Raw genomic sequence first — 27,440 nt, 5'->3', positions numbered from 1 at the left:
GAGTACACAAATGAATATGAGCCACATTCAACCGTTTTCTTTATCGTACATTCATATCCTGTAGCCCTTTGAAAGCAACACCAGAGCTACCAGATTTACTTCATTTTCATTTTCATGTTCTGTGGTCATTTCTCTTGCCACCCTTTGGATTCGGTGAGATCAAACAGCAGATGTGAATGTCCTGTACATGGATTGAACACCGGTAAGACATGGCCAGAAATGTAAAAAGGAAACCAAAAAAATTTCGTGTCTTCAACGTTTCTAAATATGGGAAAAACCTATGATATAGGTTTTTAAGGGATGTGACTGGTGAGATAAAAGATTTTAAATTTATAAAATTTCACTGACTCTGACCCGTGATTACACAGACCGTACCAGCTAAAATACACCCTTTTTAACACCAGTGAAATGCAAATCTCTCACAAATCAGTATGGAACTTGATTTAGATTTTCTTTGGCTGATTTTTTGTAAAGAGGGGAGAAGTATTATGTGGTTTTTTGTTCCCTTATTTATTGAAGGGGAATAAATGAGGCAAATCTTTCTATTCGATTTAATGGGAGTAGTTGACAGAAAAGGTATTTAGAGACTGAATTATAGTTACTTTTACTGAATAATTGTATTACGTACTCGCCGAAGAAACACAAGTAGCTGACATAAAAATAGGCATTAAATTTAGAGACTATTACTTTTTCTGAGAATTGAAAAACCTGACTAATGCAGATTTTGTAAATGGCTACACAGCTCAGGCAAAGAGATAAATAGAAGTTAGGGTTTCTTCATTTTTTGAAGGGATTATTTATATAGGCACATATTTCAATTAGATTACTTCTTCATACGATATAATTAAATACCAAATACGTATATGTTAACACCTCATCACTCCGTAGTCCGTACTGTCTTTAGCTTGAGAGAGGAAGAGGGAGAGGGAGAGGGACAGATTAGGCTCTTCATTTTGGGGTTTGGGAATATAAAAAAAATAAGTAAAAGAAAGGTCCTAAACGACAAAATGTCCCAATACCCAACTGGTTGGTGACCCTGCAAGAGAGTGAACGGACGCAAACACAAAGCAATAATACTAAATAATGAATCTCAATTCAATGAACAAGTACTAACCCCAGATAGCGCTTTTAAGTACTCGATGTACCACAAACAACGTCGGTTTAAAGAGGTAAGTCTATCAAGAATCCTCCTCCATATCCTTAAAGGGAAAGTTTTCCGAAATTGAATCAATTAGAGAGATGGGAATAATGTTATTCGTTTTTGGTTGGTTTAAATGGCCGCTGCCCTACTACCCTTTGAAGACAGAAAGGAGAAGAAACCGTATAACTTTCTTGACTCAGATTGAGCTTGCTCATCATGCTGAAGAAGCTATCTTCATACTCAGTAATTCTGTCTTTTTTTGGAAATTACCTAAAGGTTGTAACGCCTGTTCAATATCAGTTGAAAGCTCAGAAACCTAGTTTTATACAGCCCACTCAAAATTAATGGTAGCCTTAAACCCTAGCTCTAGCAAGATACTTGATTTCTTGTCTAAATTGAGGGGTATATTTAAAAGGTTGCCCATCGGTCCCTACCATTGTTGTGCTCCAGCATTTAATGGCACAAAGCTATGTCTTTTACCACACAAATTTAATCATTTCTATGGATTTATTTATATACATCACCCACTTCTTTCCTTTCAGCTCTCTCCATCTCAATTTTGCCCTAAAAATGGTGTGAAAAGATACAAAACTATTTTGTCCCCAACAAAAGCCATGTAGCTACTGGCTTTTATCTAATCAAATTCTTTCTAATCTATTCCTTCTCTCTCTCTCTCTAGATCTGTTGCTTCATACAAGGCTGCCCTGAATCTTAGTATTAATACCTCATTTCGCCAATGGAGTTTTCTTCATCAGTTTAGAGAAGCTAGGGCTTGTACTGTCAGTTTTTCTGGGTAAAAATGTTCTCTTCCACCACCAGCATCAACCATTTTACAAACTTTTCTTTCCTCTTACCACTATTTTCCTTCTCTATTTTCTGGCTACGAGACCAACAACGTTTTGCTCAACTACCAGCACGATCCACTCACTGGTGTACTATTTCCCACAAATCCTCGGACGGCTGAATCTTTCACTAACATGCCCTTTTCAGCCAATGCTACTATGGGAAGACAAGGTATCGACTGCAAATTTTATGGGAACCTGCAAGAGGCCGGCTGCAAGGAAAGATCGGCACAGCAAGAATTTCACCGCTCAAGGTTATAGAGATCGGAGAGTGAGACTCTCCATTGACATTGCTCGCGAGTTCTTTGATCTTCAAGACACGCTAGGGTTTGACAAAGCGAGCAAAACGCTAGAGTGGCTGCTAATGAAATCAATAAATGCCATCCACGAACAAGAAATGATGAAGAAAAACAACAATGAAGAATTAGAGAGGACTGTTTCCAAAAGTAAGACACCTGTGGGAGTTTCTGAAGAGAAAGAGACTGAAAAGGTGCCTCAGAAAGATGCATTAATTCTTCCAAAGGAAATCAGGGACAAGAATAGGGCGAGGGCGAGGCAAAGGACTAAGGAAAAGATGTGCATTAGAAAGATCCATGAGTGTCAAAGAGGTTCCAACACAAGCTCCCAAATCTTGACCCGATTGAAGTTCTTCACCCAATTCAAAGCATCTGAGTCAAACATGGCGTCCTCCTCCAAGGATGCTGCGCATGAAGCTGAAGAACCTACTTTCCGTGCTCCAGCGAATCTTGCGCCTGTTTTCGAGGACTCCGTTGCATTGAAAAGGAAGCTGAATTTATCTTCAATTTTTGCTTCTCAGCAAAATCTTGGAATGTCAAAAGATGCAAGCTGCAATGCAAGCAACTGTAATCACAATTTAACTCAAAATTTGGACATCAAAAGTGCAATCCCTCACTCTACCTTTCGTGCTATTACCAACATGAATCTGTCTGCAGGTATATATGTTAAGAGAATGAGTGTATATAAATCTTTCTCAAATTTCCGGATAATATAATATCCCTTAGATATATATTCATTTTCTATCTCAATTTCAGGACTCCAAATTTATGGCAAATCTGGGAGGCACGCAACAGAGAGAGTCAATACTGATCGGTACATGAACTTTTAAAGGTGTCCTGTTAGTTTGTTTAAGTTTGTTGTACGAAAGTCAGGGTATCCTGGATGCTAGCTGAAGTTTATCTTTTCAATTCTCTGAATTTGTGTTGTGTTGGAACTAGAATCAAGTACTTTCTCTATGTTTTATAATATTCATTTTTGGTTCATTAATTTTTCTTTGATTAATTGTTGGGATGATTGTTGATGGCAAGTAAATAGTAACTCAAAGTTACAACATTAGACTAAAATCAAGTACACACTACTGCTTTTAATGAACATTTCATATTATATGTTTAATGCCGACACTTATGAGATTATTCACAAAGAAGATTTACTGGCAACAAAAGGTTAATTCTCATGTTTAAATTCAGAGAAAACTCAAGAATTTTCAAGCAGCTGTATATCACCTCAACATATTGTTTGTGTGAAAAGGAAGAAATTTGGCACTTCAACTGATGAGGACACTTAAAAATTTCCAAAAACCCATGTATATGTGTTAAAAAATTCATGAATATGATGTTAAGCATGAGACCTATCGCTAGAGCATTGAGTAAATCTACTGTGTTTGACAATTTAACCTCAGATCAAGTGCTGTATAAGAGGCTCTAAGGAATTTAGTTGAATTGATCCATAGAGCCTCATTCTTTAATACTATCAATGGATTCCATGGATGTTTTATTTTTATGTAAACATGATATTAGAGATGTAAGCATGTAAATGGAATAGGTAGATGTGGTTCCATATTACACTCTTCGTTATGTCTTTTTCATGATTATGATTTATTTCTTTCATTTACCTTAAAGCTTTGGATCACTGCAATTTGTGGATATTCATATGCTTGAGCTTGCTCATTGCAGTTTAGCTTATTCATCATCACCAGCAGAATTTTGTTCCTGTACTAGTACAAATCATTTACTAATTATAAGCAATTTGACTATTGGATTCATTAGAAAATGAGATAAATTTAATAAAAAGTTCAAGGAGCTTCACAATAATTCTTTCTAATATTGACAAATGTGCCGTCAGTTTAAGAAAAAACAGTATTGGATAGGGATTATATGCATAAACTTTGAATCCAAAATACAAACTCCATATATTTTGCCATATTCTATTTCACTGGATTTTGGAGGAAAAAGTGAGCACATATCTTTTGAATTTTGAAACTAGCAAGATGTTTTGGTCAAGTCTGAAGTTTACTATGATCTGTAAAACCGTGGAATATGGTCCTTTCAAGTCTTGAAATTGATTTAAAATTTTGACCATAGTTTGTGTTTTAATGTTTGAAAACATTAATTAAACAGATTATCTATGTTTAAGTTGAACTTTATATCCTCTAATGCCTCTACTTTAACATTACAAAAAAGTTAGACCAATAGCCACGCATAATCATGACGGAGCATGATCTATATATATAGAACATATATAGCACTTCACTGTGAGATTCTAATTAAACTGAATATATGCTATTACGTCTTAATTTCTACAAAATCAAGATATTGATTTTATTTTTAGCCAGTTAATTGCTTATAAACTAAAAATGTTATGCTTGAAAAAATAGGGCTGACGTAGAGTCTTGTCAGCATGGGGTGGTCAGAACTTAGCAAGGTTCCGCAACCGTTCAGACGCGGCCACGTTGCATGATGACGTGAGTAGTATGCCCCTGTCAGTGCAGTGGGTGAACGTCAGGTCAACAAATAGTTGGAAATCGTCCACGTGTCCAATCCCTGCACAAGTCGAGGAAATCACTCAGGCAGGTGAGGAATGGGACGCAGAGAAGGATTTGCATGGTATCCACCCCATTTGCAGATTTAGTAATTATTACCTTGATTCATCCCACTATAAATAGAGGCATTCTCTCTCATTTGCGGGATTGACTAATTTCTCTCTGGAATAGCATACTCTCTCTCTCTCTCTCTCTCTCTCTCTCTCTCTCTCGTATTCTCTAAGCTGTAACTCAGTTCGCTGAACGTGACCTGACTTTACTCTCATTAATACAATATCAGTGGACGTAGGATTCGCCTTTTGAGCATCTGAACCACTTTAAACATTGTTCTTCACCCTTTACTAAAACAAATACTTCCATAATCACGTGTGACTTCTAAGTCCGCTTAGCATTTCTCACGTGCGAATAGTTGGTGTCAAAATCAAGCATCAATAGTTTGGCGTTAGAAAGAGGGCCTGATTTAGTACCTGTTCTTCATCAGGAAAATCTTTGACTAATCGGTCCCACTCCAGCAAATGGCTCGTGGCTTCGAATCTGAGCGAACCAATTATGGCAACGAAGAGATCCCCCAGGTACAAGAGGACACTGGTCTCGAAGTGGCCCCAACCCAGCAAAATATCATGGGGGATATCCCTTCAAGCTCGCGGCTTGATCTAGCCGTCATGAGTTACTTGGAGAGGTTCAACAATACTCTTCAAACAGTCAGCCAATGGCTAGACTGATTGGATTGTGTCGTGCCACCCGAATCCAATAAGGTGGTGCCACCGCCGAAAACGCCTGTAGGTCACGTTAAAGCGAAGAAAAAGGCAAAAGCCCATACCACGCGCTATAGAAAGGGAAACCAAGTGGCGCATAGCAGACCCAAAGGTTTCGAGGGACCAGCGAACATCGATCGTGCCTCGAGTAGAATACCTGTGGCATTGCGACTCGATGACATGTTGTGGTCTGAGCCGTCTCGCATCACGTTGCACAAGCACTCCCACAAAAGTGCAAGACGGGGAGCTTCTCATTATCGCTAAAATGACGAGTTTGATCATCGTCGTGTAGGGAATTCCACCGTCCGCAGGTCGGTTCGTACCACCGCAGAGGTTGGGAAGATTCCCCGAACCACTCAATGCCATCACACAGCTCCAGCTAGCGTGTGTCAAGATTAGCCGGAATTATCGGCCGAGGCGAGGAGGAATCTGACTTGCAGTCTTTCCTCAACTGCAACCGTGAGGGTCGAATCCACGTTGCAGAAAGTGATCCCCAGATAACTCCGCTACCTCAGATTAAAGAGCTACAACGAACTCTGGATCAGCTTAAGGCTTAACGAAATGAGCAAGGGCAAGTCGTAGAGGCGTCTCCCTTTTCTCCAGCAGTGTTAGCTGCTCTCCTCTCATCAAGATTCAGAATGCCTGACATGCTAGCATTCGATGGGAATTCCGATCCGCAGGATCATTTGTACGAATTCAACGACCTCATAGAACTCCACCAAGTCTTAGACTTAGCAAAATGTCATTGCTTGGTGGTAACCCTTACCTCCCATGCCAAGCGATGGTTCAAGTCGCTCCTAGCAGGATTTGTCAGCTCGTGGCCTCAAATGAGCTTGACATTGTTGAGACACTTCCAGGCGAATAAGAAGTTCTCAATGCCGCTAAGCTACTTGAGCAACATAAGGAAAGAGAGAGATGAGCCCCTCCAATCTTATATTGATAGGTTCCACAGGGAGCTCCACAAGGTAGCTCACACTCCCAAAGAGTCCGTTCAGACTCTCATTATTGCGAGAGTTCACCCACAAACAGACTTGTGGAAGGAGCTGCAATCTGAGGACGATGTTTCCCTTACCCGTTTTTACAACCTTACAGAAAAGTACCTCTGCATTGAAAACTCTGTGGCTGCTGATGTGACTAAATCAACCTTAGCAAGTGCACTAGTCGTGTTCAAGTAATAAAGTGATGAGTTTGAGTATCGTCTCACAGAGATCAAAGCAAATATTTGTAATTACCTAAAACTACTTACACGTTATTTGAGAAAACGAAATCTTAGAGTGTAAAAGTAACGGATTAAAAATAACTAAATTAAACAAATAAATAATGTGATGAACTTTGCAATATTAATGAAGTTAGGGTACAGATTTCCCCCTAATTATGCTTGACAACCACTCTTAATACCTGTTTGTGCTATGAATTGGTAGGATTCTTCTAAGGCCAATTATCCTTATTCAGGCATAATATTCAACTTAATACAGATCCCTATTCGGTTACTCTGAAATTAAGAAGCATAAATTCATCAATCCCTTACGACTAATTCGCCCTATTCGGTTATGAATTAGATGGACCACAAATTAATCCTAGAATCTCTATTCAATTACTTCTAGTTTTAATATATTATGCAATATTATTCCCATAGAACAGTTATGAATATGAATTAAGCAATAAACCCTAACTTCTCTATTGAAAACATCATCAAGGTAATTGAATCAATCCAACATTCATAAAGCATTAAACCTAAACTCTTGCACAAATTCATAAACATAAATCTGGTATTAAGAATAAAAATTGTTCAAAACATAATTAGGGCTTCATCCTCCCCTAACAAAAGAGATTTACTCCATCCTAAGAACAAAAAAATAAATAAAGAAGAAAGAAAACATAATAAGAATTGAAAAAAAATAAAAATCAAACTCTTAAATCTGATCTTCAGTCTTCAAGACACAAGAATGCGTATTCTCCTCTAAAAAATATACAAAATTCGTCCCTTGACAACTGATCTCAATTATACTTAAATACCCAAAAGATTCCTAAGTGAAAAAGGAAAGAAAAACTGATAAAAACGCGCTAATAGTTTCCGCCACAACCTGGCCGTAGCCGAATTTAAGTCACCACAGCCTAGGTCATGGTGCTTCCTGGTCTCTTTGTTTTCTCTTTGTTCCATCACCATGGCCATGGTGAACTACCAAGGCATTGCCGTGGCCTTCAAGACTGAAGCGCAATCTCAACTTCTTCAAGCTTTAAGTCCCAATTTCATTCCAATACTCCAATCTACTTAATCAAAGCCTAAAAAAACATAAAAGTTATCCAAATCAATAGGTAACCATTCATATCTTAAACTTAACAAAAACAAACATAAAAACAAAGGAAACAAATGAGAAGTTAACTAAACTAACATCAAAACAACCTTAAAAACACTCAAATTATGTAACTTATCAGCTATGCTCAACCGCCACGACCCTGGTCCTTCGGGCAGTGCTCCCGATCGGAGGGAGAATAGGAGTGCTGATCGCAGATGGGCTAATGACGATCAACGAAAAGGAAAGAAGCAGCGATATAAGCCCAAGAAATCCTACGTCCCAGTTCCTTATCGCAATCGTGACAAGAGTCAATACACCCTTTTGAATGCCTCAGTATCGACTATTCTGGATAAGTTAGAGGAAGCTGGTTTGCTCGGAGAGCCTGAGCCCATGAAAAATCCCTCTTCAGCCAAAAATGATAAAAAAGTACTATCGTTATCATCAGGATAATGGGCACCTCACCAACAAGTGTCGGGCCCTCAAGCAAGCAATTGAGGACCTCATTAAGCAGGGGCACTTCAAAGAGTATGTTGATGATTCTGCTCCCATTCGGGAGAAAAATCAAGAGGAACCAGGAAAGAAGCGTCATGGTCGCAAAGGTCTCTACAGTGTAGGGATCATCTTTGGGGGACCACATCTCGTAGGGAATTCGCGAGGTGCTCATGAAAGGTATGCCTGCACAGCCCGTCATGACCCCATAAGTGTGATGAGCACGACGCCGCAACCAACAAAGGTTCGTAGAGAGGAGAAAATCACATTCTCTAAAAAAGACACAGTACGATTGCATCATCCCTACGACGATGCTCTCGTCAACACGCCTGAAATAGAGTGGTGTGAGGTACACAAAATGTTGGTGAACAATGGAAGCGTCGTGAACATCTTATTCCAGCGAGCTTTTGAAATGATGAAACTAGATGAGGCTGACCTGAAGCCCGCCTCCATCCCTCTGTATGGTTTCACTGGGGATCATCTCATTCCCAAGGGGACGATCTCGCTCTCGGTCACGTTAGGTGATACCGACGAAATGACCAAAATGACTGAGTTCCTAGTAGTGGACTATCCATCTGCTTTCAATGGCATCTTAAGATGACCTCTATTACGAAGCTTCAAAGCAGTCACCTCGATCTACCATCTAAAGATGAAGTTCCCTACCCTGACGGGGATAGGGGAAGTAAGTGGATCTCAATGCACATCTCGCGACTGTTATGTAAGGGCAATGCAGATGGCGTACAAGGGAAAAGGAACTCCAATCGGCATCCTTGAACAGGTAATGGCGATCAGTAGGATCGAGCCACAGCCTGGCCCAGTTGAGGACAACATGGACCCTTGTATCCAGGAATACCCTTGCAGTGGGCCGGTTGAGGACCTATCTGAAGTATCGGTCGATCAGGGCAAGCCGAGTATTGAGAATTAGAAGTAATCTCAACCCTCAGCTCACTAACGACATGACCAGCTTCCTTAGGGAAGATATCAACGTGTTCACATGGACTCATGCCGACATGGTCAGGATCAGCTTGAATATCATATGTCATGCCCTGAATATCAATAGTGAGGTTAGGCCGGTCTACTAGAAGAGCAGAACAATGAATCCGGAGCGATACGTTGCCTTAAAAATGAAGATAGATAATCTTCTCCTAAACGGATTCATTCGGGATGCACTCTACCCGAGCTGGGTTGTCAACCCGGTCTTGGTAAAAAAGCCTAATGGCAAATGACGGACCTACGTTGACTTCACCGACCTCAACAAAGCATGTCCTAAGGACAGCATTCCCTTGCCAAGAATCGGCCAGCTCGTTGATGCCACCTCTGAGCACGAGCTGCTAAGTTTTATGGATGCCTACTCGAGGTATAATCAGATTCTGATGTATACGTCGGACGAAAAGCATACCTCTTTTGTTACATATTAAGGGCTATATTGCTACAAGGTTATACCCGTCGACCTAAAGAACGCTGAGGCGACTTACCAGCGACTGGTTGACCGAATGTTTTCTAAGCAGATTAGAAAATCAATGGAAGTCTATGTTGATGACATGCTGGTCAAATCGCACGTCGCTTCAGATCACATAGCGGATCTGGCTGAGATGTTCAGTATACTCCGGACGTACAGAATGAAGCTCAATCCTCTCAAGTGTTCGTTCAAAGTATCCTCAGGAAAATTCTTGGGATATATGGTTAACCAGAGGGGAATAGAAACTAACCTTGAAAAGATCCAAGATCTCTTTGATATGAAAAGCCCAACCAACCGAAAATAGATTTAGAGCCTCAATGGGCGAATAGCGGCACTTAGTCGCTTCATATCAAAGGCAACGGATCGTTGTTTGCCATTCTTTAATATACTCAAGGCTAAAAAGAAGTTCGAATGGACTCTCGAGTGCGAACAAACTTTCCAAAGCATTAAAGAGCACCTCGAAAAGCCACCTCTTCTGTCCAAGCCTCTCCCTCAAGAAATTCTTTTTCTGTATTTGTCCGTCTCTCAATATGCGGTCAGTGTAACTCTAATTCAGGAAGAAGACAAGGTCCAATGGCTAGTATATTATGCGAGCAGATGTCTGTTGGATGCTGAAATGCGGTATCCAGAAATAAAGCAGTTAGCTTATGCCTTGCTGATCACCTCTAGGAAGTTGCGACCTTATTTCCACGCCCACACAATCCATGTATTGATCAACTATCCACTTAAGCAAGTCTTCTAGAAACCGGAGGCTTTGGGTAAGTTGCTCAAGTGGGCTATGGAACTGAGTCAGTTCGATCTGCAGTATAGACCGAAAGCAATCATTAAAGGGTAGGTTGTTACCGATTTCATTTCAGAATTCTCATATCAACCGGTTAAGGAATCAGAGCAACAGGCCAGCGAAGTCACCTAAGAAACCGTTCAGAATCTATCGACCTGGAACCTCTATGTCGATGGATCCTCGAACAGGAAAAGGGACGGGATAGGCCTTCTCCTCTTTAGTCCCAAAGGGACTCGCATCCACGGTATTCTTCGATTTGGGATCAAAGCGACCAACAACGAGGCTGAGTATGAAGCTCTGCTAGCTGGTCTGCGGTTGGCAAAAGAAATGTTATCAATCGCGATCAGCATTCATAGCGACTCTATGCTGGTTGGTAACCAGATCTTAGGGGAGTATCAGGCCAAGGAAGAAAACATGATCAATTATCTAAAGAAAGCTAAGGTTGCGCTCGAGTCATTCAAGCACTTCACGATCACGCAGATCCCCAGAGATAGTAACTCTGTCGTAGATGCCTTGGCAAAGATAGCCTCATCGCTGGACTCAGATGTGCCAGAAATTATTCCTGTTTGGTTCATAGAGATCCCTAGTATCAACTCACCTAAACAAGCTGTGAATGTGACAGAGTTAGTTTTTTGGATGATCCCAATTATTTAGTATCTCCGGGATGGAACCTTACCCAATGACAAGATCGAGGCAAGAACCATGCGAACTAAAGCTGCTCGTTACACACTTATAGGAGATCAATTGTAAAAGCGAGGGTTTAGCGACCCTCTCCTCCGATGTGTAGCCGATGAGGAAACATACTACATCATGAGGGAGATACATGAAGGGATCTGCGGTAATCACACTGTCGCATGATCCTTCGCCAACAAAGTTGTTCGTCAAAGGTATTACTGGCCCCTACTCCAAGAGGATACCTTTAACTTTGTAAAAAAGTGTGACAAGTGCCAACGGTTCACGAACATACCGCGAGCTCCTTCCCACCAGTTGATAACCATGACCAGCCCTTGGCCATTCTCTATGTGGGGAATCAATCTTATTAGACCCATGCCAGGGGAGGGGTCAAGTATGCGGTGGTCGCAGTGGATTACTTCACCAAGTAGGCCAAGGCCGAACCCTTGGTCGTGATCACATCCAAAAAGCTCAAGGACTTCGTCTTCAAAAACAAAGTGTGCCACTACGGAATTCCTTATACCCTCATCTTTGATAATGGGAAACAGTTCGATAATGAGGAATTCAAGCAGTTTTGTGATGAGCTGAAAATCCATAAAAAGTTCATCTCAGTCGCAAGACCGCAAGCAAATGGCCAGGTTGAAGCTGTCAACAAGACCATCAAGCATACTTTGAAAGCCAAACTTGGCGTTGCCAAGGGTAATTGGGTCGACAACCTCCCAAAAGTCCTATGGGCATACAGGACAATCTTCAAGAACCTCTACTTCAAAAACACTCTTCTCGCTAACATATGGCTGCGAGACAATGATCCCAGTGGAAGTAGGGACTGGTTCACTTCGGAAAGACATGTTCAATGAAACAGACAATGAAACGCTTATGTGTGCAAGTCTGGATCTAGTTGAAGAGCATCGTAGCAAGGCTTAGCTGAGAATAACAGCCTACCAACAGTGCACGAAAAGGTTCTTCGACTCTAAGGTTAGGAGAAGAGAATTCTAGGTCGGCGACCTTGTTCTGAAAGAAGTCCTTCTTGGTACAAGAAAACCAAGTGCGGGAGTATTGGGGTCAAATTGGGAAGGTCCATACCGTATCGCTAAGGTGATACGACCGGGGACTTATCACCTTAAAAGGCTTAACGGTTACAAAGTACCGTGAGCTTGGAATGTTGAACATAATCTCCCCTATTATCAATAATTCCAAACTCATTTTCTAAATTCCTTGTAAAGATTTGCTCTTTTTAGCCTTGTAAATAAGATAACTCTTATGTAATATTATTTCTCGCATGTATGTCTTTCTGTTCGCATATGTATCGTTTGTACAAATACTATCGCAAATAGTTAGAAAGCGACCTTGTGTCCATATGTGTAATATTTGTGATATACGAAAAATTATAAGTAGTCACGAATAATTAAGGAAATAGTCTCTTTATTTATCATAAATTGAAAAACAAATAAAGATATGCGAGCACATGAACAATTATGAAAAGTAGAAGTAGAAACCATCACTGGCCTTCTTTCCCAAGTCCCGAAGGTGCGACCTTAGTATCTCCAGGTTAGTCGTCGACCACTTGGTTGACCGTAAGTTCCTCCGAGACATACTCCTCCGAATGCTCGTCCCCTGGATCAGGCCCCTGACCTTCCTCCTTGTCATCAGCCTGTGTCATGGAAGTGATGATCGTCTGGTAGTCATCCGAGAGGTCGGTAAGGTCTATGTTCAGATTCTTTGGTCGCAGGGCATAAATGGACTAGATCGATCAGTCGGTAGCTCTCCTCTCAATTTTTAGCTCTTGTCGCTTCATTTCTTCGGTTAACGAAGCGACACGTCCCTAGGACAATTGAAGTTCTACTTCAAGTGCTCACATCTACTTCTTGGAGGTTTCCCATAGCTACGCCCTGTCCTGTTCTACTCACAAGGCCCACTCGAAGTTCGTTCGTAACTCCAGCTCTTTCTCACCAGCCTACTTGGTGAGTCTGGGCACTGTCCTTTTGAGCTCTTTGACATCCTCACCCCGCTTCTCCAGCTCGGCCTTCAGGAAATCCACCGTGTAGAGTGCAGCATTCCTCTCCGACAGATATTGGTTCGTCTGAATGGTGGATAGGTTCATCTGTGTCTGTGTAGCCTTTAAGTCCTATTTCAGCCGCACGTTCTCTTCTTTCAGCTCAATGAGCCCCTAAGCGGCTCCCAGTTGAGTCTTCTGTTGGGCCAAGTGTATGGCGAGCAAGGACTGCATAGCAAAGGGAACAGGGGGTTAAATTCCTTTCCACTGAAAAAGTAAGGGAAATATAAGAAAGCCCTCGAATGAGGATGAACCCTCTTACCTGTCTTTGCAGCTAAAATGCCATGGTCATCAGGTCCACAGGGTTAGAGGCCACGAACTACTCAAAATCCTCTGCGAGTTGGCACTCTAAAAGGGTGAACATCATTGGCTGCAAGTACTCCGGGAATTGCCCCATAAAATCCAACATAGGCATGCCCGTCCCCGCGACAGGTGGTGTCTTGCCCACTGGTTCCTTGCCCACTCTCCTCCCAGGAGCCACGACCTCTCCTTGCCCCCTGTGCGGACCCTTAAGGGCAATTGTAATACCGGTCGTGCCCTTGGGGTGCCCTCCCGAGCGGAAGGCCTGGTAAGGCTGCGACCCCCCAGGCTGAATGCCCAAGCCATTCGGCTCAGACTCTGACTCCTCGACTAGAAGCTGCTTCCACTTCTTAGATTTCTGGGCCACGGTCTTCTGCTTAGGATGAGCAGTCGCAGGCTAGGAAGCATCTGTTGGCTGAGTCGGCGCCCCTGCTGGCGTCCCTCTTATTGGGATTCATGGATTTTGGATATGGAAATGGTGTAACATGGATGAACAAGATGATGGATACAAGGTAGAACACAAACATAACACATAAGCCCAAAAAATTTCAAGGTAAGGATGAAATATTACCTACTCCTTTGCTATTCAACACTTGAATCTTCTTTCTTGGAATCTTAGTTCTTCAAGTGAACTTGAAGAACCTCAAAATCTGATCCACACAAGTCAAGGAAGAGAGGGCCGAGAGAGTGAGAGAGAAAATGAGAGAGTGATTTTGCTTTAATTGATTCAATTCAATTAAAATGGTATAAAACTTAATTTATATACCATGGGCACAAAGTGTAATTTTAAGTTGTTTTGGGAAGGCCTCAAACAATTTAAAATTAACTTGAGAATAAACATTTATGTCAAGTCCTTGGTTTTATGGTTAATTCATAATTAGACCAAATTTTAATTCCACTAAATATTCTAACCCTTTAGAATAAAACCAATGCACTTTTGCCCCCATCATTGAATCCAATTCAATAATAATATTTAATAAATCCTTATTACCCTTGGTTAGTGCTAGTTATTCATGGATAATCATTTCTCACCAATACATTAATTCAGATGTAACCGTTTACGTCTGAACATCATTAATCTGATTAATGATATGTATTACTCTCTCTCCTTGAGCTTGGTTTTATGTGTGACCATTTTGGTGCATTGTGATCTAGCCGTGGGCCCAATATCTGATTTTGATATGTTTCGTTATAATTCTTTTTAATCGAAACTCCCATTGATTATGGTAGACGTCTAGCAATGTTCCATAACCCTTAAACCACAATGAAGTGTAAACTCCAATGAACCTATTCTGATCGTACGCACCGTGTAGTCAAATCCTTCCATTATCTAATCCTGATTAAGAATGGTTCATGGTTAGACTTGGCAAAACGGGTGTAGACCCGCGAGTTGACCCGTACCCGGGTAAAAAATATAGGGTACAGGTCCAAAATATTATACCCAATTTTTTTAGACCCGTACCCGGCCCAGCCCGTATAACTGATGGGTTATACGAGTGAACCTGTGGGTACCCGTTTTTCCAAATCTAAAATGAATCCCTAATTTTAATTTTTATCACGCGCGCCTCTCATCTCTCACTCTCAGTCTCAGTTACTCTATCGCGGCCGCATCTCATCTCTCAACTCTCAGCAACTCAAGTCTCCGCCTCTCAATCTCTCATCACTTCATCAGTCAACTCATCCTTGTCGGCTCATCTCCTCTCTATGACGCTGGTAAACAATTCATCTCTCAACTCTCAGCAACTCAAGTCTCCGCCTCTCAATCTCTCATCACTTCATCAATCAACTCATCCTTGTTAGCTCATCTCCTCTCTCTGACGTTGGTAAACAATTCGAGTGCTGCAAGAAATTAACAACTTTACTTTTTAATTTTTTATGCATTTCTCTCTTCGCAATGTATTATAGCTTTAGCCATATGGGTTTTGTCTTTTTCCTTTTTATTTTTTGAAATATTTGGGATTTTAAAGTTCTTAGATTGTTAAGGATTAATATACAAATGGGTTGTGTTATCTTCAAGTTTTCTTATTTGGGTATTTCTTGATTTTCTTCGTATTTTTTTCTAGGTGTTCATTTAGTGTAAGGTTATGAGTGGATTAGATTATGTTTAATACTTGTGTGTGATTCCATGTTGATATGTTCTGAAATATGGTGAATGGATATGGCAATTTTTTTCAATAATGCTTGAAATAAGAGAGAAGATTTAGAGTTTTTAACTGTTGTTATTGTCTATCATGTTATTTCTGGATTTTGTTCATTCTTTCTTAATCCGAGTGTTGTTAGTGAATTTTGGTAATGTTGTATATACATAAGCTGGGATATTGGCTTTCATTTCATGCCATAGATTTTGGCTTGTTGGGTACATTTTCATCCCCTTTTTCATTTGTGTTTTTTTTTTTTTTTTTAATAGCTGCTAGTGAAAATAAATAAATATATATATATATATAACCATGAGAATTAGAGAAATGAAATATAAAATGTTTCCCTTGGTTAGAGTTTCGTGTTGATAATGTTACAATGTATAATAAACTAAAGTAACAAAGTAAAGAAACAAAATAATATGTACAAGATACTGGATTAATTTATTTATCTATTATCTCTGTTGAAGGAGGCCATAATATTTATCTAAAATATATCACTTGGCTCATAACTCAAAGCTTATATTTAATCCTTTAATGAGTTTGATAAATAAATGCTCACTTTTAATAAACAAACAAACAGATGCGAATGGTCATTCACCAATTTTGGTGGTGTAACTGTCATAATTGAAAACTATTAGGGGTAAAACTGTAAAAACTAAAATCCGAAAAGAGAAAAAACGGGTCCACCCGTACCCGTATAGGGTAGGGCACGGGTCCAATATTTTAGACCCATATAAGGACCCGTACCCGTTTGACCCGACCCGTACCCTGCCCACCCACCCGTTTTGCCAGGTCTATTCATGGTATGTCAAAACCTTTAACTTAATCCTTAATCGAATTGTCAATCGATACAATGGAACTCGTCAACATGAAACTACTTTTCATCTGACATTCATTATACTCTGGCCAGAGATTTCCCTTTTCCAATGTTTATTGACATTCGTTTGGGAACTCGAGATCGAACTATTTTGAGTTAACGGATCCCATCTTGACCATCACTTGTCCTCACACATGAATAACATATGACCAAACCGGCTTATTACACAAGACATGACTAGTCTCGTGCTTATACACCATATGAACCATATGCATCCTATGTTGAATCCAACCGCGATGTCTCAAGTCTAAGAATCAGTGATACACTAGCACGATCCTACAATGCATCATTGACCATATCCATGTGATTCATCATAATCGGTCGTATTCGATAAACAATTCACTAACCGTTTATCCATGCTAATGCCTTAGTGACATACCTCTTATAATCACCTACACTAATACCATCACATGATATTCAATGGAGACATTCAGCATACCTACTATGCAATGTTATTGCCCAATTAACATTACTTGCGGAGGGAATTCTTTGATGATTTTATCTTCTGAAGATCCGTGTCATCCGGACATTTCACATGCAATATTAAATATAATATAATATAAATGAAGCAGAAAATCAACATGTGAAATAAGAACACTTTCTTTTATTCATAATACATTTACAAAATATAATGTCCTCAAATCGACAACACGATTGGTTCCTACGGCATATACTAACACCCCCAACGAGGGGACCGTTGGGGGCTACCCCTGCTGGTCCAGTGGCACCAACCCGACGAAAGGTGAACTCCCTAGCTCTCAGCAACCTAGGCACTTTGGGTGGTGTGGTCACTGCATGCGAATATCGTTAGCAAAATAATTTGTTGCATGCAAACAATAAGGTTGGCTAAGGTTACAGACACTTACTCGATAAAGATTCCAAGGTCACTTCAGGTTGAAAAAGCCGTATTTTCACAACTTGGGGGTTGTCACGAGCAGCCTCGTGTCTCAACTCTGTTCGGGTAGAAGACCGAAGGCGGTCATTCTGTTAAAGTCAATGAGAGCCAACAACCTGGTTGTCTTGTTTACTACGAAGAAACTAAAGAGTTCGTTAGCAAAGATTAAAAGAAAGAAAATTCGCCAAGTAAAAGAAAGGAAAACCTACTCAGCTCCCTAAGCTGGCAAATGCCATCGTAATGGAAAAAGAAAAATTTCATCTCATACGCCTTGACGTTACTAGGGTAACTGTGTATCCCTCCCTTGATCGTAGATTGCTTCGAGAGGTAAAAAGAGTCATTGCCTTTGCTCTTCATTAAGTAATACGAGCAACCGAGCTCTAGTGCAGTCAGCTCACCGAGATCGTTCTCGTCGCACGCAATATACATAGCCATGGCTATCATATAAGCGTTTGGCGTCAGCTGTAAAGGTACAACCCCGAAGTGATCGAGGATCGACCTTAGGAAATGATGAAAGGGAATCAATGCTTCACATTGAATATGTTCTCGGAGATTGCAACCATTCCCTCTGGCAGATTACGAGCTGTATACGTCCTATGCTGGTAGACATCTACGATAATTACGTATTGGTCGACCGTTTTTTGAATTTCCTCTCCTGTGGCTACCAACAAGATTTCCTGTGAGGGACCCGTTGGGGCGTCCTGCACCGGCGAGCTCGTTCCCTCATCTGTCCTGGTCACTGAAAGGTCAATTTCTTCTACGGTCTGAAAAAGAGCGACATGCAAGAATTACTTAATCGTCGTACAAAGTTTTATATGATGATGTGGAAGAAAAGATAAACAATGTGTCTTCTTTAAACCTTAGAAAAACCCTAAGAATCCTTAAGGACCACCCCCAAAGATTCAAACCCTAGAGGAAAGCCTATTCTCCGTTCAACCACCCACAAATGCCCACCGTTATCACATGGTTATCGCCAAAACAGAAAAAGAAAAGTAATGGAAGGATCTTCCTTACTATTGGGTGTGGGGATTGAACTTCCTGCAGTAAACGTCAAGGGCGCACCAATTTGAAGGATGGAGAATCTGGTCTCACGAAAGCTCATTGCACTTTCTGAAAAAGTGAGTATTGTGACATTGCTTAAGGTGAGCCTGGCATTTTATAGTGGAGGAAGTGGCGATTGGTTTTCCCAAAGCCAAGCGACATTTAGACGGAAATCATCTCTCGCCGTTGATTGCGACCACGTGTTGTCAATCAGCGGAAAAGAGTAACCGTCACGCTTCGAGAAACTCAATCGTCGTTTCTTTCCGTTGAAATAATCGAGCGATGGCTCGTTTCCCTCCTCCACATTAAATGCGCTCTCATCCGCCTTTAATGCTCTGATAAGAAATGTCGTTTTAGCACGACTTACATTTAATGCGCATGGCTGACACTTATTGCGCATAGGACATGTCTGTCAGAGTAAAAGGCACTTCATTATTGGATTAGCTGCCAAAGCACAACAGATAACTCTAAAGAGGTCGTTAGGACAAAACACTCTTCGTCGCATGTCAGTTGCAAAGCGATGTGTCTCCTTACCTTCAGCAAAAATACGCTAAGTATAACCAAGTCGCGGACCTCGGTTAAGATAAGAGGCGCATGAATACGGTACTAAATAAGGTCTGACCCAGGTCGTAGACCTTGCCAAGGGAGACCACTTCAGGTTGCCCATAGGGAAATGTTTAGCGACCTCCCTACAGCCAGGTCGGATCAATCAGGCGTTATTTGGAGCATAGCAAGTCAAGGCATAGTTGTGAAGTTCTCAAGGTTCGATTCTCAAACCTTAAAAACTAGGGGACTTCTGTTATGCCTAAAAAAGTAGGTTTGACATATAGTCTTGTCAAAATGGGGTGGTCAGAACTTAGGAAGGTTCCGCAACCGTTTAGACGCGACCACGTCTCATGATGACATGAGTAGCATGCCCCTGTCAGTGCAGTGGCTGAATGCCAGGTCAGCGAATGGTTAGAAACCGTCCACGTGTCCAATCCCTGCACAAGTCGAGGAAATCACTCGAGCAGGTGAGGAATGGGACGTAGAGAAGGATTTGCATGGTATCCACCCCATTTGCAGATTTAGTAATCATTACCTTGATTCATCCCACTATAAATAGAGGTCTTCTCTCTCATTTGTGGGATTGGCTAATTTCACTGTGGAATAACATACTCTCTCTCTCTCTCACTCTCTTGTATTCTCTAAACTATAACTCAGTTCACTGAATGCGACCTGACTTTAGTCTTATTGATACAATATCAATGGACGTAGATTCGCCTTTTGAGCATCCGAACCACTTTAAACATTATTCTTCACCCTTTACTAAAATAAATACTTTCATAATCACATGTGACTTCTAAGCCCACTTAGTATTTCTCACGTGCGAATAGTTGGTGTCAAAATCAAGCATCAACAAAAAGAATGCAACTTATTATGCCATTTGTATTAGCATGGACATAAACAAACAAAATTCATACTCTTATAGTCATTAACAATCTTGATCCCACTAAAATTTATATTGACCCCACTAAAACTATCTATATTTTATTGAGCCCACTAAGATATTTTCATATTTTATTGATCTCAGGATTCCAAATACTCATATTTTTTCTTCACGTTTTCTCTTTTCTTCTCTCATACTTTCTCCTTCCTTTATAAGTTTGAAGAAGTGATATTCTGGTGATTGTAGGTACAATAGGTGTAGTATTTGAAGAGATGTATATTTTAAAGGGGAATATTGGACAAAACAGGAATTGTTGATCTAAAGAGATGTTTAGTTTAAGGGGGAATATTGGACAGAGCTTACAACCTGGATCCTGGGTTACATTTATAAAACTAGAAAGTTATAGGAGTGTGTTTGTTAACATGGTCTAGGTTAAATTGTGAAAAACAAGAAGCTATGTAAAACGCACCGTTTTATGTTTTAAGAAACTATAAAAATGTAGTTGTCTTCTCTTCTAAATCAATTAATGAAATACCCAAATTTTCTGCATTTTAAGTTCTCTTCTTCGAGTGTTTTACATTCTTGATTCTCTTGAAATTACTTTCATGGTATCAAAGCCTAGAAAAATGTCCATGGCTAATTCGAATTATGAGCTGTTAAATTCTGGTTCGAAATCTGAAATTGAACAAGCTGGCTTTGCAAACTCAACAAGCTCAACTACTTACTCATCTCTTTCAACACTCAATATAAAGTTAGTAGAGAAGAATTACATTTATTGGCACTCACAAATTTTACCAGCCCTTGCCTTTTATGAGCTTGATGGATTCATTATTGGTGAATCCACTTGTCCTTCTGTGTTTCAATTTGAGAAGTCAACAGAATATGAGCAGTTAATGAAGAAACCAAACCCTAGCTATTTTAGTCGGAAATGAACTGATCAATTTCTTGTGAGCCGGTTAATTTTATCAATTTCAGAGTCTATGTTTAGACATGTAGCTAAATGTACAAGTTTCTATGAAATATGGAACACACTGGAGCTACATTTTCAGTCTTTTTTGAAAGCGAGAACTTTGCATTTGAGGAATCTGTTACATACTACAAAAAAAGAGTCTTAACTATTAATGAATATGTTTTGCAAATGAAAGACTTGGGTTATGAATTGATAGCAAGTGGTGTACAAATTGAAGAAGAAGAGTTGCTCTTATACATACTGGTTGGTCTAGGACCGGAGTATGATACAGTGGTAGCTAATCTGACCTTTAATAGTAGTCGTGCAACTCTCTAAAAGGCTCGATTTGTCCTTCATAAACATGAGATGCACTTAGAAAGACAAAACAATGCTTTGTCAAACCTTCACGATCACTTGGCCTCTGTGTTACTAACATCTAAGTAAAGTCCCTTTGATAATTTATCTTAGCCGTTGAACTCTTTACGAGTTATGTTTTAGAATTCTCATGCTACAGTTCAACCAGGATTGTCTCAATATCATCAAACTAGGTCTTATTCTTCGAATACCTTGCCTGGTGGTGCTTCAACTGCTATGATTCCTCATTTTACATTAGGATCTCCTGAGTTTGGAAGTTCAGAGAATTTATGAGGTATTATTTGATCTCAACATATAGTTGCCTCTCAATTCTTTACTCCTAGTACTCCTTTGTTCAACGTAAATATGATAAAAGGCAGAGGTAGAGGAAGAGACTACTTAGGCCAAAGCTATTTTGTCAAGTTTGTGGGAAGACATGCCATTAAGTTCTACGATGTTATCATCGATTTGATCATGAGTATCAAGGTTTTAAAACTCCTGGTTATAACCCCTCAGTTCCTATATCAACCTATACTCCCTCAGGTTCAACTACAAATGAATATACACATGCACTGTTTGCTGCTAATTTTGTACTTTTAGGACAACCTCAATAGTCAAGATAGGTGAGCTATCGGTGGACAAGCTTGTCCACCTGTGTAGATTAAAGAAGAGTCAAGACCAGATATATTACCTCTCCAAAGCGAGGAAAACGTGTCTTAATGGTTTGGTCGGAGTCCTAAAAAAGTTGGGAAATTGGGATTCCCAATATTTCTTTTATGAAACTGGGGAGACCGACAGTTTTGCCTCGGATGCTAGTAAGTATTCTAGTCTTCGTACAAAACTAAAGGTTTTTTAGTCAGACAACCGAGCTAACCCAACATTTTCTTTGTCTTACAGTAAACGTCGACCAGAACTTTGCCACCGTAGAGAACCGATAGCGGCTCTAACGTTTTAGCGAGCTTCCTGGTAGTGAGCACGACATCACCCAAATCATTACACTTCCTCACCTACAAGCGTACGATTTTTGCAACGACCCTGCAAAATTTTACACTATTTTTTAGAAAGGTAAGTGTTCAAAGCTCGTTTTTTACGTCTTTCCTTTAGTAGGTTGCTTATAATTCTGTTTCTTTTGCAGATATATGGGCCGACAAGCCGAAGCACCTAAAAAGAAGGATGACAACTCGCAGAGCTGCCAAGAACCAGCGGATAATTTCAGTGAAGAAGCAGCTCGCAGGTCTTGCTAGGGTGATTGGGGCAGGTTCTTTGCGGTCAGCCCCAAGTGAGTTGGTGGAGAGCTTGGGGGGCCCAAGTTCTAAAAAGCTCGCAACTGCTTTCAAAACAGTTGCCAAACAAGATGTACTTGAGCTCCACAATGGCTTGATGAATAAACAAATCGAGCCAGTGGGAGGCTCGGGGAAGAAAAACTCTATTTGTAAGAAAGTTTGTATTGATGTGGCATGCCACGTTACTTGATACTCTAAAACTTAAAATAACTTTTTTTATTTCAAACCCAAAATTCCCAATTTGTCGATAACCCTAAGGGGGCGTTTGGTTGGGGGTTAAGTGGGATTACTAGGGTAATATCATCTTATATTACTTAATTACCATATTTGGTTGTCAAGTAATATAAGATACCGGTAATCTTCAAATATCAATAGTAGTTACTATTGGTAATATCTGAGGTAATCTGATTATCTTCATTTTCTTAGGTATTCTAAGATTACCAGGGTTATCTTTTTTTGTTACAATTTTATCCCTTATTAAAAAAAAATTTTGGACAATAATACCCCTACTTTAAAACAAATTTACATTAATATCCTATTTCAATTTTACCCTTGTTTAATTAAAATTTTGGACAATAATGCCCTTATATTTAAAATTATTTACAGATCACCACTGCCACCCAGCCACCACCACCACTGCCACCCAGCCACCACCGCCAACAGTGGGCCAACCACCACGGACCACCGCGGGAAAATCGTCGGAGTCCCTAAAAAAGAAGAAAATTCTGTGGAAGGCTCCGGGAGGCTTCGCCATAGCCGTTTTCGGCCATCAATAAGGCTCCGAGAGGCTTCGCTATAGCCGTTTCTGGCCATATTGATGGCCGAAAACGGTCATATCAGGCCAGATCTGGCCGGAATAGATCTGGCCATTAACAGCCAGGTCTGTGGCCATTAACGGCCAGATCTGGTCCAGATCTGGCCGATAATGGCCAGGGATCTGGCCTGATATAGCCGTTTTCGACCATCAATATGGCGGGAAACGGCCATATCGAAGCCTCCCACAGAATTTTCTTCTTTTTTAGGGACTCCGGTGGGACTCCGGCGGTGGTTCGCGGTGGCGGCGGGAGGTGGGGGTGATTTTATCATAAATTAAAGTTTTATATAAGCGGGGGTGTTTTAGCTAAATCTGAAATATTAGGGGTTAAAAGAAATTATTCAAAAATTAATAATAAAAATAATATTATATTAATATTTAAAATGAGGACAATTTAGTAATTTAAATAATATACCCACCAATTTATTCCCCATAACCAAACCTATTAATATAACATACTCACCAACTAACCAAACATATTTTCTTAAAGATTCCCAGTAATTTTCCAATATAATCTATCTTTCCAGTAATCTAACATTCTTGAGCCAAACGCCCCCTAAATGAAATTCCCTCGTCAAATTCTCTCCCAAATTTTACAAACTAACCATCAAAATTTGTAATTCCCCTAATAAAATCTCTCCGTCAAAATTTGAAACCCTAACCACCCCAGCGGACGACCGCTACCAGCCGCACCTTTCAACGAGAGCGCTTACAGATAAAAAAGTAATAATAATAATATAATAATAAATAAATAAATTAAAATTAAAAATTAAAAAAAAAAAAAAAAAAAGAAGAAGAAGAGGAGCTTCCGTTCGATAAGAAATCAGTCTGTTAAAATTCGTGGTGTGAGGTTGTCTCTATATTTTTGCCAGTAAAGTAGTGACTTTTGAACAGGTAATGCAAGGAAGAATGGATTTTGATGAGTGTAGAGTTGGGGATATACCGACTGTCATGTACGTTCCCGGCTTCATGTCCACCACTGAAGAAACTCACCTCCTTAACAATGTAAGCATCTCCATGTAGTAGCCATTATTTTCTTTCATTTTTCTTTGTTTTTTTCATTGATAATTTAACTTTTTCATGTCTTTAGATATATGGAGCTCCTGTGTCAAAGTGGAAGTCTTTGAAAAGCAGGAGATTACAGAATTGGGGTATGTTCCATATTCACATTGCTTCTCTTTTTTTATTTTTTTATTTTCTCTATAATCTCTTAAAAGCTGTAATTTTTACTAATTTGCTTTCTGCTTATGGATGATAACAGGTGGTGTTGTCCACGAAAAGGGTCTACTGCCTCAAGATTGTAAGATTTAAATGAAAGTTGCTTAAATATTTATCAATTTTGCTTCATTCTTTTATCTATTCAAAATATTCCTCATCTTGCATCAATATTTGATATAGCTTTCCTTATTTCAATTTTAATTTGGGGTATGCATAATCCTCAAAATTTAACCCATAAACTTTCCCAACTGCCAACACTGTAGAACTTAGTAGATGCAAGTTAAGCCAGAGCAAAAGTGGGTGATTCATTCCTTAGCAGGGAGTGATAGGGTGATAATCTTAAGATGCTGTAGACTAAAATTACTATTCACTAATCAAGCAGTCATTCATGGTTGGTAGTCAGGTGATTATACATTGAGTTAGCCATGGCATGTTGCTCACTGCTTATCTAATTTTCCTCTTGTGGATACTACTTCTGTGAATGTAAAAGTAATTGTCTTCCTCTCTCTTGTAGTGCCTCCTTGGCTAACAAAGATCACACAACGAATACATGAAAAATCAGGGCTGTTTCCCTCTGCAATCAATCACATTCTCACCAATGAATACCTTCCAAACCAAGGAATAATGGTTTGCACTGAGCTCTCCTATAATCTTATTTCATTCATTCTTTGATGTCAGTTATGATAATATGACATTATTATTTTCTGGTTATGTTGAATTTTTGATCTGGGCATGAGTTCCTTATCAACATTATTGTCATTACAGCCACATCAGGATGGACCTGCATATTTTCCGGTGGTAGCAATATTGTCTCTTGGATCACCTGTTGTGATGGATTTCACTCATTCAAAATTTAGATTAAGCACAAGCGCATTGAAGAACACTGTTGACGACAAGAATTCTAATGGAGAAGTTTTTGAGACAGATCAGTGGAAGGATAATCACCATCCCTTCTCTGTCTTATTGATGCCTTGCAGTTTATTGATCTTCAAGGACGATGCATACTCAGGCAAGTATATAACTCATGGTTGGATGGGGATTTAGGATAATGCCCGTCCTGAAAATTTGACGACACTGTTTGGTTTGCAGATTACTTGCATGGTATTAAAGATAATGATGTACAAGAATATGGTGGGGTAAGACTAATACATTGGATGGATGAATTTAAAATATGATATCTATTAAGTTAACTTGTGTTTCTGAATGATTTGGCATGTCCCCTTCTTCTTTTTTTTTTTTTTTTTTTTTTTTCTCGTGTCCTTTTTCAGGTAGTAAATGTGAATGAAATTGTAGCATTGACAGCTCAAGAAGTTGGTTTGCCATTAGCAAGCTCAGAAAAGGCTGTTGAAGTGATGAGAGATGAAGACGCCAAGATTATTACTAGAACTAAGACAAGAGTTTCATTAACGTGTCGATTGGTCTTGAAGGTTCACAAAAATCTGTTCAAGTTTTAGAATTCTCACAGTTGTACTTTGTTTCTGTAGTCTAACAAGTTCATAACTGTTTCGAGCATTCACTTGAAATATTTAGCCAGTGCCTATTAGTTACTTAGAAGAAAGATGTACTTGAGTGAAAGTAGCAGGACTTTAGATGTCTTAAACATTGCATAAGCACCAATGGCAGCAGCAAACCTCAGATCCTGTAATATTTATGTTTTACACAATATGACTATTCATTCTCTTTCAAGTTTATTTTATGTATTAAACAATGTAGCAATGGCACACATAATTCTATTGTTTTAAATATAGCCAGACTGCTTGTATATGTTCCATGAAATATAAGGTAACATATGTCCAGAAGGACCAGAGCTAGACGATAATACAAAATGCTTACATAATATAACAAGTAGTGTTTTCTGGAACCAGAAATCTGGCCAGTGAATCTCATGATTTATATTTTATGAGTGCAAAATCACCCTTATAAGCATAACATAACATTCACGGACTGAAGCATCCATCCAAAACAACATTGAGACTTCATTCATTAACTTGCCACCAACAATAAAAATGTACTAATCTGACAAATTTCCACCACTAAGCATCCATCTCCACAAAAGGCTATACCGGATGGATAATAGCCAATAAAATGCAGCATTGAAGCTGCAACTGCAGAACACACTGCACAAAACAGCCAAACTGCTTAACAAAACCCTGCACAACCAGCCAAACTCCCCTGAATGAACCACAAATCTGCTGCTGCAGCTCCAGGCTACTCCAGAATTCTGCTGCAGCAGCTCCAAACAGACTTCTGGGAACTGGAAAAATGCAGTTTTCTGCTGCTGCATCTGGAAACAAAGCTCTCCTGAATCCTTTGTTTGGCCATGCACCAAATCCAGCCACTGCAATACAACAACCAACATACCCAAACAGCCAGAACACCTCGAGGGCAGACCCAAGCTGCAAATCCAACACACAAAAAACTGCACTTACTGTGAAAATCTCCTGGAAACGGCAAGAAGCTACAACTCCAAAAATCTGCAATTTCCCGATACTGCATAAAACAAAAAAAAAAACACAAAAACAGGTCCACACTTCACTTGAAGCAAACAAGCACTACACCAAAAATACTCCTGGAATCTGCCCACAGTGCAACAATCTAGCTGCAGCACCAGAGAAGTCAGGATCAAAATTCAGCTGCACCAAAAAAATTCTGCATTTTCTCCAAATCCAGCCAATATGCAAATTTAAATTCAACAATATTTGAAATTTCAATCACTATTCAACAGCCAAAATACAAATAGAGCTAGTACATGAGAAATCACCGTAATACAATGTAAGAGGTAAAATGAAACCACATTACTCATGTAACAGCCATATT

General features: G+C 39.8%; 2 protein-coding genes across 2 annotated transcripts; one reads left to right on the top strand and one right to left on the bottom strand.

Annotated features, from left to right (window-relative positions):
- Window positions 1-24,202: 24,202 nt before the first annotated feature.
- On the top strand, window positions 24,203-26,309 carry LOC116118193 (alpha-ketoglutarate-dependent dioxygenase alkB homolog 6-like). Its single transcript, XM_031404165.1, has 7 exons — window positions 24,203-24,410; window positions 24,496-24,556; window positions 24,667-24,705; window positions 25,138-25,250; window positions 25,389-25,632; window positions 25,713-25,759; window positions 25,892-26,309. Exons 1-7 carry the CDS (start codon window positions 24,303-24,305, stop codon window positions 26,075-26,077), a joined length of 798 nt encoding a protein of 265 aa, XP_031260025.1. The 5' UTR covers window positions 24,203-24,302; the 3' UTR covers window positions 26,078-26,309.
- A 270-nt stretch (window positions 26,310-26,579) lies between these two features.
- LOC116118185 lies at window positions 26,580-27,155 on the bottom strand. The gene is made up of 2 exons (XM_031404155.1): window positions 27,053-27,155; window positions 26,580-26,961 (listed from the first exon to the last, which is right to left on the bottom strand). The coding sequence occupies exons 1-2, from the start codon at window positions 27,117-27,119 to the stop codon at window positions 26,681-26,683; spliced, it is 348 nt and encodes a 115-aa protein (XP_031260015.1). The 5' UTR covers window positions 27,120-27,155; the 3' UTR covers window positions 26,580-26,680.
- Between the last annotated feature and the right edge of the window lie 285 nt (window positions 27,156-27,440).

Source organism: Pistacia vera, unplaced genomic scaffold (assembly GCF_008641045.1).
Source record: "Pistacia vera cultivar Batoury unplaced genomic scaffold, PisVer_v2 Contig124, whole genome shotgun sequence".
Lineage (NCBI taxonomy): Eukaryota > Viridiplantae > Streptophyta > Magnoliopsida > Sapindales > Anacardiaceae > Pistacia > Pistacia vera.
The sequence above is the reverse complement of the archived record's forward strand: the minus strand, read 5'-3'. Positions and strand labels throughout refer to the sequence as shown.

Coding starts and splice junctions, on each gene's coding strand:
- LOC116118193 (XM_031404165.1), top strand. CDS start 24,303: ATGCAAGGAAGAATGGATTTTGATGAGTGTAGAGTTGGGGATATACCG. Junction 24,411..24,495: donor AAACTCACCTCCTTAACAAT/GTAAGCATCTCC, acceptor TCATGTCTTTAG/ATATATGGAGCTCCTGTGTC. Junction 24,557..24,666: donor CAGGAGATTACAGAATTGGG/GTATGTTCCATA, acceptor GGATGATAACAG/GTGGTGTTGTCCACGAAAAG.
- LOC116118185 (XM_031404155.1), bottom strand. CDS start 27,119: ATGCAGTATCGGGAAATTGCAGATTTTTGGAGTTGTAGCTTCTTGCCG. Junction 26,962..27,052: donor GTTTCCAGGAGATTTTCACA/GTAAGTGCAGTT, acceptor GTTGTATTGCAG/TGGCTGGATTTGGTGCATGG.